General features: G+C 38.5%; 1 protein-coding gene across 2 annotated transcripts in view; it reads right to left on the reverse strand.

Annotated features, from left to right (window-relative positions):
* znhit6 (zinc finger HIT-type containing 6) overlaps window positions 1–11,609 on the reverse strand; it is a 28,809-nt gene extending 17,200 nt beyond the window's left edge. For both annotated transcript variants that reach the window (XM_066691971.1, XM_066691970.1), the window contains exons 1-5: window positions 11,432–11,609; window positions 11,161–11,226; window positions 7,619–7,725; window positions 7,433–7,518; window positions 6,160–6,263 (exon numbers count right to left, since the gene is read on the reverse strand). In XM_066691971.1, coding sequence (XP_066548068.1) covers window positions 6,160–6,263; window positions 7,433–7,518; window positions 7,619–7,725; window positions 11,161–11,226; window positions 11,432–11,523 — 455 coding nt within the window. In that variant the 5' untranslated portion in view covers window positions 11,524–11,609. The remainder of the gene's footprint in view (window positions 1–6,159; window positions 6,264–7,432; window positions 7,519–7,618; window positions 7,726–11,160; window positions 11,227–11,431) is intronic.
* Between the last annotated feature and the right edge of the window lie 2,368 nt (window positions 11,610–13,977).

The following is a 13,977-nucleotide window of genomic DNA, read 5'->3' on the forward strand; positions in this document are numbered from 1 at the left end:
CATACTTCATAGAAAGGAAATAGACTTACTTCCAAAGAAAGGCTTATCTTCTGTCAATTTCCCATCTTTCCAAAGTTCCATGTAATTCCATGTTAAACAAGTCACCTTCCAGGTGTTAAGATCTTATCTAAAATATACAATGTTATCTAAATAATACAATAACAATCAAATTAATGAACAATATGAAAGAGACACCGACTTGGTTCAAAGGGGTTAGGCGATATGTCCTGCTGGATAAACACAGCCTGGGCCACAAGGTCCAGTCTAATCCAAAATAAAAAGTCACACGTCACTCTGCTAGTTCGGGAGATTAGATACCTTTCTGTAGTATCAGTATAAAAGATCCTTATTTTTTTTTATTTTTTTTGTATATCTGAACATGATACAGCGTATATTTATTAAAGAAGTAATAGATCATATCAGTCTAGGCTTCAAACAATGACTAACATCCTAGGTGTTGAGATTTCTTGAATGTCATGGTATTTTTTTTGTCCCCAAAGCAGCAAGATTCCCTTGACTTCAAAGAAGTGGACATTGCTGCCAACCTGCCACATCCCTGTCTCTCTCTCCAGCAGCCAACAGTCCCATATTTGACTTACTCCTGCAGATGTACTACCCCCTCCCTTGGAAAACCCCCACGTTATGCCTTTGGTTGCTCAATGACCAGCCAGCAAGCCTGGGCACATGAGGCAGGCTTTACAATGCTAAGCTAGCAATTACTTCTAATAGGTTTCATAAAGCATCGGGGACATTAACAAACAGCGGAAGGTGGAACGCACACCTAAAGGCGTTACAGAACAAAAAGCCAGATCACCAAGTGGTTCACGTTATGGTCAGTCATACTTTTTCATTCATCTTTCTGGTTTTTACTTTTGTACTTCAAGCCGGTGCAGAGGCTAAATTAATTAATTGGATTGACTCCTGGAGCGAAATTAATTGAAAAGTAGATTTCCCTTGTGATAAGAATAACCTGACAATAAATACATGGAAAAATCAATCCATGAACTCATAACTTTTAACTCTTCCTAGCACCAATCCATCTGAATTTGAATAGTCAAATAACTGTTTGATTGATGCTCCAGTTAATATATGTTCAATTATTCCTGCTTCTTAGATTGAACAAGCCATTAATTAGTTTTAGTTATGATGAAGCACAGACAAAACAAGTCCTGTGTGAATAACATCATGCATGTTTAAACAAAGCAATTTATTTACAGTAATTGCATTGCTGGTTAAACACATGATAATCTCTAGACAAACTTTTTACAATTCATCAAACAGAAGCTGCACACAGAGAAAATCTAATCTTGCCTAAGCCATGAAGCAAAAGTACTATATAGAATAATTGGTGGTTTACATACTGCTGACTATAGGTTTAAGCTCTGGTTCATCAGCAAAAAGGTAAACACCATATAGATAACATTAACACAGCTATTTTAAGAGCAGGAGTGTTAATGAAAAGTACTGTATGATGGAAATGCAGGGTTGATTAACAGCCACTGCCCCTAGCAGAGATGGTAGATCTATTTTTTTAGGATGTGGTTTGAATACAGAGGAGAATAATGCTTGCCTACCACCGTAATGTGGGCTTCTAACATTTTCCTGCATTTCCTGCATCGATTGGAAGCAGAAAAAGGTGAAGACCTCTTCCATGATTGATAAAGCCAAAATAAGGAGCAGAGAACAAGACTGCTCAGAAGTATTCATCACCGTGGATGTGTTGCAGCTACTAAATGACTATAATGAGAGCTCAGGAGTGAAAAAACAAGCCAGATTGTTCAGAGCAGCGGTAGGCAAGTGCCTGGCAGGCAGTGGAGAGTGAATTCCATTTATTGCTATAAACTATATCTTGTCGTTGTAGCATGTGATACTCATCAAGGGAATCCCAAGCCAAAACTACATTTCAGGATGTCTTGGGTCAAGATTAAAGGATTTTCTGAATGAAAATTTATCAGGCCCACATAATGCGATGCGTGAAGCTTTAAATGGGCGAGCTAGAGGAAAAGGAGTGGTAGATCCAAGGCAGATGTTTTCTAAGCTCCCTCATTTAGCTGGCACTAAGCTCATGTCTGACTTCATTCCCAACGTGCAGTTACATTCGAAGCTCAGTTCAGACTCCTCTCGATTTCACAAGATCGATCCACGCATAGAAACTGTAAAGAGTGCCGTGTCAAGTGATTCAAATTCCAGGCGACAGAACGCAGGAGAATGAGAAATGAAGGCCAATTCCACAAAAAAGTTCAGTCTCTGTAATAAAAAGTTATTAATTATTATCAACCCAAGTGAATAAATGATGTCAAACATTTGTATGCTTGTTGGGTCATGTGACCTGGTGGCCATTTTAGAAAATTGTACCCAAGTTTACGTAATTTAATCAAAGTCACAACCCAATGCAATCCTGAAGCAGCTGTAAGAAAGTTACTATTTCAAATTAATCCAGGGATTAATGTATGCAGAATACAAGCTTCCAAACTATTTAGGAAATAATAAGTACATTTTTGGTAAATATTTAACAAATAAGTATATACATGACTTGTTAGATCAGTTCGAAATGGATGTATGTTTTTGTATGTTGAATGTGTATATAGGAATTTCAGTGATACATTTATATTCTGATACATGTGAACCCTTATCCGTTTCCAATATTTTATTCTGGTATTTTTTTATTCACAAGTAACTGACGTAACTTTGTAATCACTGTACTTGTTTTCTTCATCAATTAATCAGAGTACAGTTTAAATCGGAGGAGATAGTTTAAATGAGACATCAAAGGTCAATCATTTGTTTATTTTATGACAGTAAGCCCCATGGTACTATTCCATCCTCATTTCCTTTACAAAATCTTGATTTAAAATAGGTAAACATTCCCGATATCACTTGATATTCAATAATAAGCTCTGTAAAATGGCCTTGATGTGTATTAGTAACAAAACGTGTTGTGTTATTGTTCAAATCTACTTTTACAAAGAATATGCACATAGGAATGTTGACTGTGATGCACTATTCTGGTTTTAATAAGGGGGTACTATATTTAATTGCTGTGTCAATTCGGGACTCTGTCAACATAGCAGATTTTGCTCAAGGTTGCAAAAGATCCATGACCTCATATCTGCATAATTTATATTTCAAAGGATGTGGTAAAGAAGGCGCAAAATGAATGAGCAAACAGGTGGGAGCAGAACTGCTCAAAGAAATTCCCAAACACTCACGGCATTCACCAAGCTAGAATGCTGGGCAACACACAACTTGAGGTCAGCACAGTCAGTCCATTTCTGCGAGGAATTCAGCCCGACTGGAAAGTGGTCAGTGTGTTTGACATTGGGTTTCCAACATCAGCTGGATCCATTCAAAACCACCGAGCTGGCAGTAAATGAGTACTGCCATTGTTACGTACGAAGGCCGGCGTTACCCTTGCTTAGTTGAAGAAACCATGAAGGTCGGACCAGAGGGACTAGGCAGCGTTTTTAATCCCTGCAAAGGATGTTGGCAGTGATTTATCCGAAAGAATGCAACATGGTAGCCTGGTCGATCTGTCTGAAAAAGGCCTAATGCTTCAGTACCTGGGGAGGACATGCCTTTCATGAAAACATCGCACACTCTTCAAATTTGTAAATGCTTGAGCTCACACTGCATTTACAGCCACACAATTTCACAGTAGTCAGTTATGTCATTTTGGGGGTTCTGGTAAAGGGTAGAATAGGAGTGGGACCAATGGTTTCCTTACATTTGAGGACCATGTACTGTGCATTATTGTTTGCAGTTCAGCATTCATAATTGTCTCTTTATTTCAAAAGGATTTTAATTAATTTGAAGACTCATTTTGCTGAAGTTGGTTTAATGATGTCAGTTACCAAATCAAATGTGTCCATTTGAATCAAACTGTTTATTCATAATTTCATATTTTATTGAATATAGGCATGCTAGGGTTATCACAGGAAAATGTAGTGTGACCAATCTCACTTTAGGTAGTAGTATTTGAGACCAACAAACATACATTTTCTGCTCTAAAAGGTGACATCCGTTACAGTGGAATTACAGAGGCCACAAAATATGAGCCAGCAGCCAATCAAAACCCAAACAACAAAACCCGAAAGATGTCTGAAAACAGACGAGGTACCTATGTAATGCAAATAAACAAGAAGAGTTGCACAATTCAGGTCTCTTGGATCTGAAATCGTGAAGCTGTGGGTGTTTTCTGAAGCTGTGGTTAATTAGGGAACTGCTACCTGTCAGTAACATCTTTATCTGTGCTTGCTGGATATTAATTTCAAAGCAGGGACATGACTTTGAAAGGTAAAACATTCACTAATTTCTTCTGCTTGGATACATGAAAAGCATATGCAGAAGTTGAGAGAATAATATATATATTTTTTCTTATTTTGGTGGTTATTCACAGCACAATGAGATAAACACTGAACTAGAGAAAAGTATGCACTTGTTTGAAAAGAAGAACTGGAATATGATCAAAAAAACATCTCTCTGCTGGGCACACACTTGTATACATGGGAGGGAAAAAAAACAGACACAAAACAAAACAAAACAGATGTATACTACGTTTCACTGAGCTTGCCAACAGCTCCACACATTCTTTTTCTGAAGTATACCTTCACCCTGCATTTATATCAAAAGGTAATTAATAACTGTAATCATCAAAGATATTTCCAGTTAAACACTTTGTTGTGTGCCCTTTATCCACCATCAGTAACCAAGGGGAGGAAAGGAATGTTTTTATTCACACACCCATGCCCCAACCCCTCAGCCAAACATGAACACTTCTAAACCCAGCCGCCAGTAATTATTTCTTTTTATCTGGCAGTGAGAGTTTGTATCATGAATATGTCGCTAACCATCTGCAGTCACTCGAGTATAAACATCTGCTTTTTATATTATGTACTTGGTACATTCTGAAACCTTTGCGGTGCTATTTATTGTGCGTGTATATTAAATATATATATATGTTTTTTCGTTTTTTTTTTTCTCCTGCAGTGCAAATTGTCACAAATTTAAACCATGCCATATGACTATTAGGCATCAAATTTTAAATAAACCAGTGGCTGTCTCATTACAGACGACAGACTTGAACTTGCTGGGACATTTAACAGCAGGCCGGGGGACAGCGTTTCCGAATAAAATTTGGCAACGGCTTTATCTGACGTTTCTACCCAGGAACACAAAGCACATGAGCCATAAACAACGTTAGGGAGCTGGGTTTATGGCAGTGATTAGCATCAGATATTTCTTTCATCTCGGTCAAGTTTTAATATACAACAACAACACTAATTTCATAGCTGGTTTAGCTGGGCTGTTGTTGTTTTACATGGGGAGAAATAGAAAACACTGGGTGACTGTTTGGGACCTGCTATTTAAAACAAAATATCAGTGATTAGTCATGTGGTTACTTTCACTGTTTGACCTATCACTTTCAAATTATGACTAATTCAAGTTTGCAAGTGAAGTTATGCTAATCATATGGACATCTGTAGACACCCTGGAGTCGACTCATTCAGGTTCACAGTATAAATGGGAAAGGGGTAAAAAAAAAAAAAAAAAAAAGTCAGACTCAATCATTTCATTTGGTGATTGATAGTATTCATTTCTGCTAGACGTTAGTCATTTCCCTTACATTATTTTAAACGATCCATCTATCTACTTAGTCTTTCATTCATTCATTCATTCATTTCCTGTACTGAAAATGATAGATCTATTTTCTTCTAGATGACACAAAACCCTCTGTATCATTGACCACAGCCTGCGATCTTCTTGGACACAAAAACAAATGGATTAAAAAAAAAAAAAAATCTGTGACAACATGGCATAAGTGCTATGTGTGCTTTAAAATATTCATCAAACTCTGACAAAGATATCTTCCCAGGCAATATATAGTCGTAGACAGAAGTTGCTACTATAGATTTAAAGTTGAATAATTACACTTGATGTATGCTATTCAATATTGTGTGTCAGATTTTGATTTTAATCTTGACGATGCTGTCACTGTCTGACGTCTATTCATCAAGAGTGACACCTTGTGGCAGGACCAAGAGATGCCGATTACTCAATGAAGAGAAATTAGAACATATTTGGGTCTGTGGATTGATTGTTTAATTGGCACATGTTTATATACAGTAAGAGGATGGATGGATGAACAAATAAAATCCTTACTTTTTACTGAAGAATGTTGAGTTTTCCTTTCTCCTCGAAAACCCGATGGGGAGAAACCTCAGATCCAAGTTAAATTTGCGAGCCCTGTTCTTCATTAGATTGAGCTGAGAGGGCAGGGAAGACAAAGACGGATCAGTTATTGTAGCCGAACACTCACAAACTCTCCAGAACTGCCCTGTCAGGACCTGTAGACCGATTCCTCTGACTTTCTTGCGTTTAGTAACTAAACCCACCTTGATCAAACATCTACTCTAAAAATAACACGTCGGGAGGGTTGGTACAATGGGACAATTCAAAGACGGACATTCTACAGTCGAGACCAACTCCAAGCCGCAGTTTACCAAACGTCAAATCCTTCAGAAGGTCACGACCACAAGACTAATTTAAAACAATTTTGAAATCTATTTTTAAAGATTTGGTTTCTCTTAAAATACCCTTTTTTTGGCTTCCTGAGCTTTTAAAATCAACGTGTTGTTTGTTTTATAACCCTGAATGAAAGCAGTTTGATAGAACCAAGCCAGTGGAATGTATATTGGGGGGTGGAGGAATTTAATAAGATAAAAAGATCTGAAGGTAAAAGCAAGGGAAGCAAAGGGGACTTCAATAAATACAAATAAAAAAATCATATAAAGTTTATAATTTCAAATTATTCAACCCTCATCTTTCCTCAGAAATTCCAAATACTCACTTTGTATGTCCGTTGATGCCAGCTACACCTACCTAACACAAGACTGAGGACCACTGTGAGGCTACAGACATCTTTTAGCAAACTTATACTAGTTACTGAAGTTCGGATGACCTTTATAATAATTTCAGTACCAAGGTAACCCTTAGATTATTAAGTGGTAGAGAGAATGTTCATTTTTAAATGAACGCCTTCAGACACTGGGCTTCCATCACAACAAAAGCAGTGTATAAATGACTGTTGTATCCTGGGATAGATTTATAGGCTTTCTGAATCAGTAATGTCACATGAAATATGAATATGCTTCCCTACACTGTGCTCCTCCGGTCCCATTTATCACTCAATAATATCCCCCGAGGAAGCAAGCAAATGCTAAGGGTGGCAGGAAATGCAGCTCCTTGGCAATCGCTGAGAGATGCCCTTTTTTAATTTCAATTCCTTTTCTTATTCCAGTAGACCAGCTCACCAGAGAAACAACCCTCAAAAATAGGAGGCCCAATCAGGAAATTTGTATAAACAGATAAGATAAGGGATACCACTCTGGTTTGAGTGAAAATACTGATAAATCTTAGCAGACAGTGAACTCACATATTTGGTTGTTAGTGGCCTATGCTGAAGGGGATCCCTGTTCGCACCTTCTGCCAAGCGTCCCGTATCCTCCAGAAACCTGTAATCTAAATAGATGGGACACAGATAAAAACACAATATGACAGTTTAAGAACGCCAAGCGGATACGAACAGGGAAGCGTTTATTGACGAGTCCCACCGGCTCACCGCTGAGGAGGTTGATTTCGTCAAATTCGGTGAGGCGCACGAAGGCGGTCTTATCTCGGACACCATTGCAGCCCGATTCCGATTTGTGTCTCTTCACGCAAGGTAAGCTGTCCAGAAGAGGGGAAGGGGACATGTGAGAAATGCAATATGGCCAACTTGAGACATTGACAGTTTTAAGCAAAAGCAGCTGGTAGTTATCAGAGCAAATCTAAAACAAAATGGATGATTCTCCTACATAGTTATTTTTCATATTCCAATACACCAGCTCACCAGAGAAACACTTCAAAAATAGAGGAGACCCAATCAGGAAATATATATAAACAGACAGATTAGATCAGTATGACTAATCTAATACACTTTACTGAGTGGGACCCAAACAGACAATTTTACAATTCACAACCAGGGCCCCGTAGCTTTATTGCACTGAGTGACTGGATTAAAAAACAATTAAACAGGAAATTCACTGGAATGTGACACCCACTGGCCACCAACACATCATCACATAGATTCAACACAGGATTGGAGAGGAAGGATGTGGTTAATGTACCAAATGAAGGTAGGAGACTTCTGCAAAACAGGTGTTTTAAATGTCCACAGTATGATCTTGTGTAACGCCTCATTTGAAAGGCTGCAGAAGCACCGAACAAAAGAAAAGCCTGATACACAATCTGTATTTAATGCAAGCTTGATGCAAATGCTTAACTAGGATCTTTGTGTTCTTTGTCTAGGCATCAAGGACATTTCACATATTAATGTTCTTGCACAGGTCCAACCATGTCCAGGGACACCTTCCTAAGAGTGCGGTGGAAAGAACCACTTAATAGGGTGCTAAAAAGTGTTTCAATGAATGGTGATAAACCTCTAACCTCTTTAAAAATGAAACCCCCAACCCCTCAAAAAAACAACTAAAGTGATCTTATACTTCGGCAAAAAACTTTTTATCAAAACTTTCCTTAACAAAAACAAACCTTTTCACCTTATAATGTAAACTTGCATGAGTAAAAATTGTTCCTCTGCCACGGAAACAAATTCACATTACAGTTTGGGTACTCTACTGTCTCAAACGAGAACATTTGTACGGCTGTTTAACGTGCTTATTTAATCAACCCTGTCCCTTCAGAACTTTAAATATGCCATTATTTACACTCGTTTGTCTTTGAACTGTTTCAAGTTCTGGCAATTTCAACGCGGCCTGCAGTTCTTCTCGATGATACGCACGGATATACAAAGTTTCGCTCTGAGGAGGTCCTGTCATATCTCTCAGTTCCACAGCACTACTCCCGGATTGTTCTGGAGAAAACAATACCAGAGTTGCTTTTAATTTCGGCAGAATCCCTGACCGCTGCGTAGAAAAATCTGGCTGGGAATCTGTGGAATCCGTGGTAAACAGAGCGGCACAAAGCTGATTTTATTCAGAGGAATACAATGAAAATATATATATTTTGAAGAATCTGTATATTTCAGAACTGGAAGAAATCCTTTTGAGACAATTAATTGACTAAAAATATATATATGGTCTCCAAGATGGGCAATTTATTACCTGTAACATGGTTTAACACGGTAAAATGAGGTGAAGACAAACAAACTGCAAATGTCCACTGCAGGAAAAATCCATGCAGAATTCATTTCTTAGGTTGCCACCCAAATGTCCAATATTAGTATATAGGAGTCCAGAAGGCACTGAAGGTAATTCGTAGAATAGAAAGTGAACTGCTGTAACCGAGGTTTTTATTACTTAATGGTATATTGCTTTGTTTGTTCAATTAAGGATTCAATTAAGACCTCACTTGGAACAACAACCAGCAGGGCAGGGGGGACTCCAGGACTGGTTTGAAAACCACTGCTGTTAATGATGGTATTATGGAAATAAGTCCAGGTCAAGGTCACTTTATTCTATTATTCTGTATGTTTAATGTACTTTTTTCTTTTACTTAATCCTGCCCTAACGTGTGTACAGAAATGCCAGATATTTGGGATATATTATAGACTTTCCCAAAGAGGAAAATATTTGCCAATAACAAATATGAAACTTCACAAGGTTATTTCTAAGGAATGAACGCTGAGGCTTGAGTGAACAGGAGGCACTCTGAAAATGCTCAAATTCCTGTGGCCAACTAGGTTTGAACCTACAATGACACCTACAACACAAACATACATTCCTAATCAGGAATCTGTACCTAGGGTGTTCCACATTTGCATTTCTGCAAATGCTACATCATCTGCAAAGCCAAAGAAAACAGGAAAGTACATATTTAAAGAGGTTTAAAAACCAATTAGAGATTGAAAGCGACTTTTCATAAACAACTCGCACCTTGAGATTAAGAAATATCAACTAGTTTGCAGTCATTCCTTTAAAAATCGTGTCGGACTTTAGACTCATAAATAAAATGTCAAATCAGACAATTCCAGATAAGATTTCATAATATAAATCTGAAAGAGCGGTTTCATATTAGCTTATTCTTCTTGTAAAATCAGGCACATTTGTGACAGGATGCACAAAACTAAATATAAATGATGGCTGAGATACATCCTGCTGGTGTTTGTGACTAAAGTGACTGAGCTGCCAGTGATTCATCTTCAAGGCTAAATGAAATGGAAGTCCATGCTTTCAATATATATTATCGGGGAAAATAAGAGTGACAGGCAATTCCAGTGTCTCAAGACAAATGCTACCAAATCCCTCAACAGTTGTAAGCAAACAAGCTGTGCTCTGGAGATACAGCACCTGTTGATGACAAAATCATTTTAATCAATCAAACCCACAGGCTTGCTGTGAAATAGAGTAGCTTGACCGCCTTTGAAGTATCACAGCACGAGTGGGAGCAGGACCTCCGATCGGCTGATCCCAACCTCGTCGATTTCATCCTTTGATGTCAAGTGCCAGGGAGACACGACTGGGAGCTTCTTTGGTACTTCAATTAGAGTGAAGGTTATGGCCTGTCAATCAGTGCAACAAAGACTCGGCAGCTTTATGCCACAATTAGGCTGATGTGCAGGGCCAATATTAAGAATTGAAAGTCAAGTCACTTTAACGTGTAGCTATCTGAGTATCAATAATGGGCATCCAGGTCGATAAACAATATAAATACTTAAGCATTGATAAGTCACTTGATTTTATAGGGGGGCGAAATGGTATTTGAGCGAGTGTTTATTTAGTTAAAGGACATCAGGGGATCACAATGCACAATTTACTAGAAACGAATGTGAAATAGGAATAGAAACGGACACTTTCCAGACTGCATTCTTGTGGTTTAATGTATTGCTCAGTTTATTTCTGAACATGTAGACGTTAGTGTCATGCTTTCAGATTTTTCTTAACACTTCAAGGTGTATTGCTGTTCTTTTCTCCAATAAATAAAGAAACACATACACAAACATGCTTAGATAGACAGACAGAAATGCCACTGATGGTGGTGAAGCCACACACTTAGAGATGATTGGATGAGGTACATTCATGTAAGAAGTGGGGGTCAGATGTCTATTAAATCAGTTTTTGAAGGCAGAGTAACTCCAGAGATGTCACTGCGCAGGAGAGGACGTACCTGCAGGAGTGTTGCAGACATCCGGGACACCTGTATCTCGCCTCCTCAGCACCACACGCCTCGCAGCTGTGCATTAAACACTGTGCATTAAACTCACATCACTTTTCACAGAAACATTGCCACTTTATTGCTAAATCTGGATATAACCGCAATAATAACAGAAACAAATCAGTCACATTGTATCGTTTTCAGATAGCTTGCTAGTGCACGACGTATACAGTAACTAAACTTCGTCTCCTCGGAATAATAATCACGTCACGAATATACTTACTTTGAAAGTGATATCTTTCGTTTGGTTGCTGTGCTTTCGTCTGTGATATCGACGCTGTCGTTCTGAGTCTCCGAAACAATTAAACTTTCCATCTTTGATACTAAACAAACTGCGATCACCGGAATCACCTACCAAACACACAGCCACAGCCCCACGTGGAAATACTGCCGTATTCCGGTTTGCATCTATCATTGCGACAGTGCTTTCCTCGCTTTGGGGGAGGCTTGGCGCTAGTATTGCACACGGGCGCCCCCTTGTGAAAATATACGTTTACTACCTAAACAGGGCTGTGTTGACTTTGAATATACTCAAATATCATGACTTATATAAATGTTAAAAAGCACAGTTTATTCATTCTTATACTGAACTATATGTGCATAAGCTAATGATCAGGTGGTTTATAATATTCGACAGGGCTTTCATATACCTGCTAAGACAGAGTAAAAACTACCGTCTTCCTCTTCTTCTTCTTATTCTGCAGACTATATTCAAAATACTTGAAAAAGTGGACATTTATTTTATCTTAAGCACAGGGGGCATACCAGTGTATTACGACTGATGCTTGTTGAGGATGATTTAAGAGACATACTATGAAAGGAAACTGAGTGTTTTCCTTAAATTAAGCATGACCAGTTAAGATATGTGACCCAATATAAAGGCCAGCTTGCCCGGACTCTGGCAATATTGCCCAAGAATGCCGGGACACTTTGTAATTTGGCACGCAGGGTTGCTTGGCTTAAAAAATGACAAAAGAGGGTTTTGTTCTTCATGGGGGTCAAAAGCAAACCAGCGTTTTTTTTTTCGAGAACAAAGCTGGATAAACCTCACTTGGAGAGCTTTATAATATATGAACTGAAACATTGCTATAGCTGGAGCCAGTTGAAGAACATACCCCCCTTAAAGGATAATGTCCTTAGTGAAAGATCATTCCCTGCCGAAAAGTGAGATTAATGTTTATTAGACTGTGTTTAAAGTTGTCATGGCGCTGAGAAAAATGCTTACTTGTTGCTTTGAAAGCATTCCCGTATTCTACACAAAAGCTAAGCACTGAAATTCTTCTCCCAGGACTTAGCCGCCATAATTGAAGTGTAGCTAAGGCAGTGCGATTTTATATAGCTTTTATTAATTTAATTTATTTTTCAACTCGAACCGTCTGCTGATGTAATGTCTAGTTCTTTTCTAGGTTATATAATTCAGAATTGAGTCCCAGCCAGTCCAGAAAATAACCCCATGGGCCTACGTATGATTACAAAAAATGTAGGACAGGGTCACACTGTAAGAGTGAGGGTGGTGAGTAAATAAATAGAAGATGTTTGAGAAGGACTTCATTCAGTGTTGTTTTCCTCCTCTTAAGAATGTTATTTTTGTATCTCAGTGTTTGCAAAGCACAGCTGACGCGTGTGTTTGGTTTCTGACACATGAATACGGGAGAATCTGCTGATGGAGCGGTCTCCACAGACACAGCTCACAATAGGTCTTTAGTCGGGGTTTGTATGGAGTGTGCAATTCCCAAACTGTGATTGCTTCAGCATTCAGAGCGTAGCCATAAAATTGAATTCAGGGAAGAAACAGCACAGTTTTGGGCCCTTGAACATAATGCCCGAAATCGTTATTCCACCATCCAGTGAAAATGAGAGGTCTGCAATAGATGGAAATGGTAAGGGCTTAAATAAAACGGCTGCATTCTTTGAATCTTCTTCTCTGTGTTAGGTTGTTTAGAGACTGGGGGTTCACACACTTCCCAGTACATTTTTCCTGCAATTATGTTGTATTTTGATTTGATGTACAAAACACTCAAACAGAACAAACTGAAACAATTGCATTCTAATTGCAAAAGTGTTTTCTTACTAGGGAAAATGACCTTATGTGCAGGCTTTGTATCTCAACACAAAATTACAGGACAGACCCACACTGCCCCCTGCTAAACAGTATGTGTGTGTGTGTGTGCAGTGTGTTGAAGGAGGTGTGTTTGGCATGAACACAAGAGTCTGAGGTAAAGCACCCAAGCACATATTTTCTCCATCAACATCTAAGCCTGGCTTCTGGTAACTTGTAGTTGCAAAGCTTTCCACGAAACCGAAATATTCCTGGAAACTCCCCACAGTGAGACGGGTGGCAGGAAAGAAAGGGATGAAGAACTGGCTTTTGCAGTTTGATAGAGCAGATGAATGTGGACATTGCCAGATTGATTTTGACACCGTTCTCCATTGACAAAGAAAATAAAAAGAAAAGGTGGAATCCTGAGAGGAAACTAGAAGTCATTCCTGTCTCCTTCAGCAAGGACAATATTTTAATGAGTGTTACATTGATTACCTATGTCTTTAACAGAGCTGTGTATATTATTGAAATTTGTCTGGAATTGTACATATCGTTCTGTATGTATCTTGCGTAATTGACTTTTTTTTGGTTATTCGTCATTCTTTTTATTCCAACCTCTGACACATTTTTCCTCAAAGACAACTGCCTGGACCGTTGCTGGGGTTATAACAGCATACCGAATAACAGAGGCTTTGTGAATAACGCACTGGATAGATTTTTCTCTAGTT

This window comes from Amia ocellicauda, chromosome 19, assembly GCF_036373705.1.
Source record: "Amia ocellicauda isolate fAmiCal2 chromosome 19, fAmiCal2.hap1, whole genome shotgun sequence".
Classification (NCBI taxonomy): Eukaryota; Metazoa; Chordata; class Actinopteri; order Amiiformes; family Amiidae; genus Amia; species Amia ocellicauda.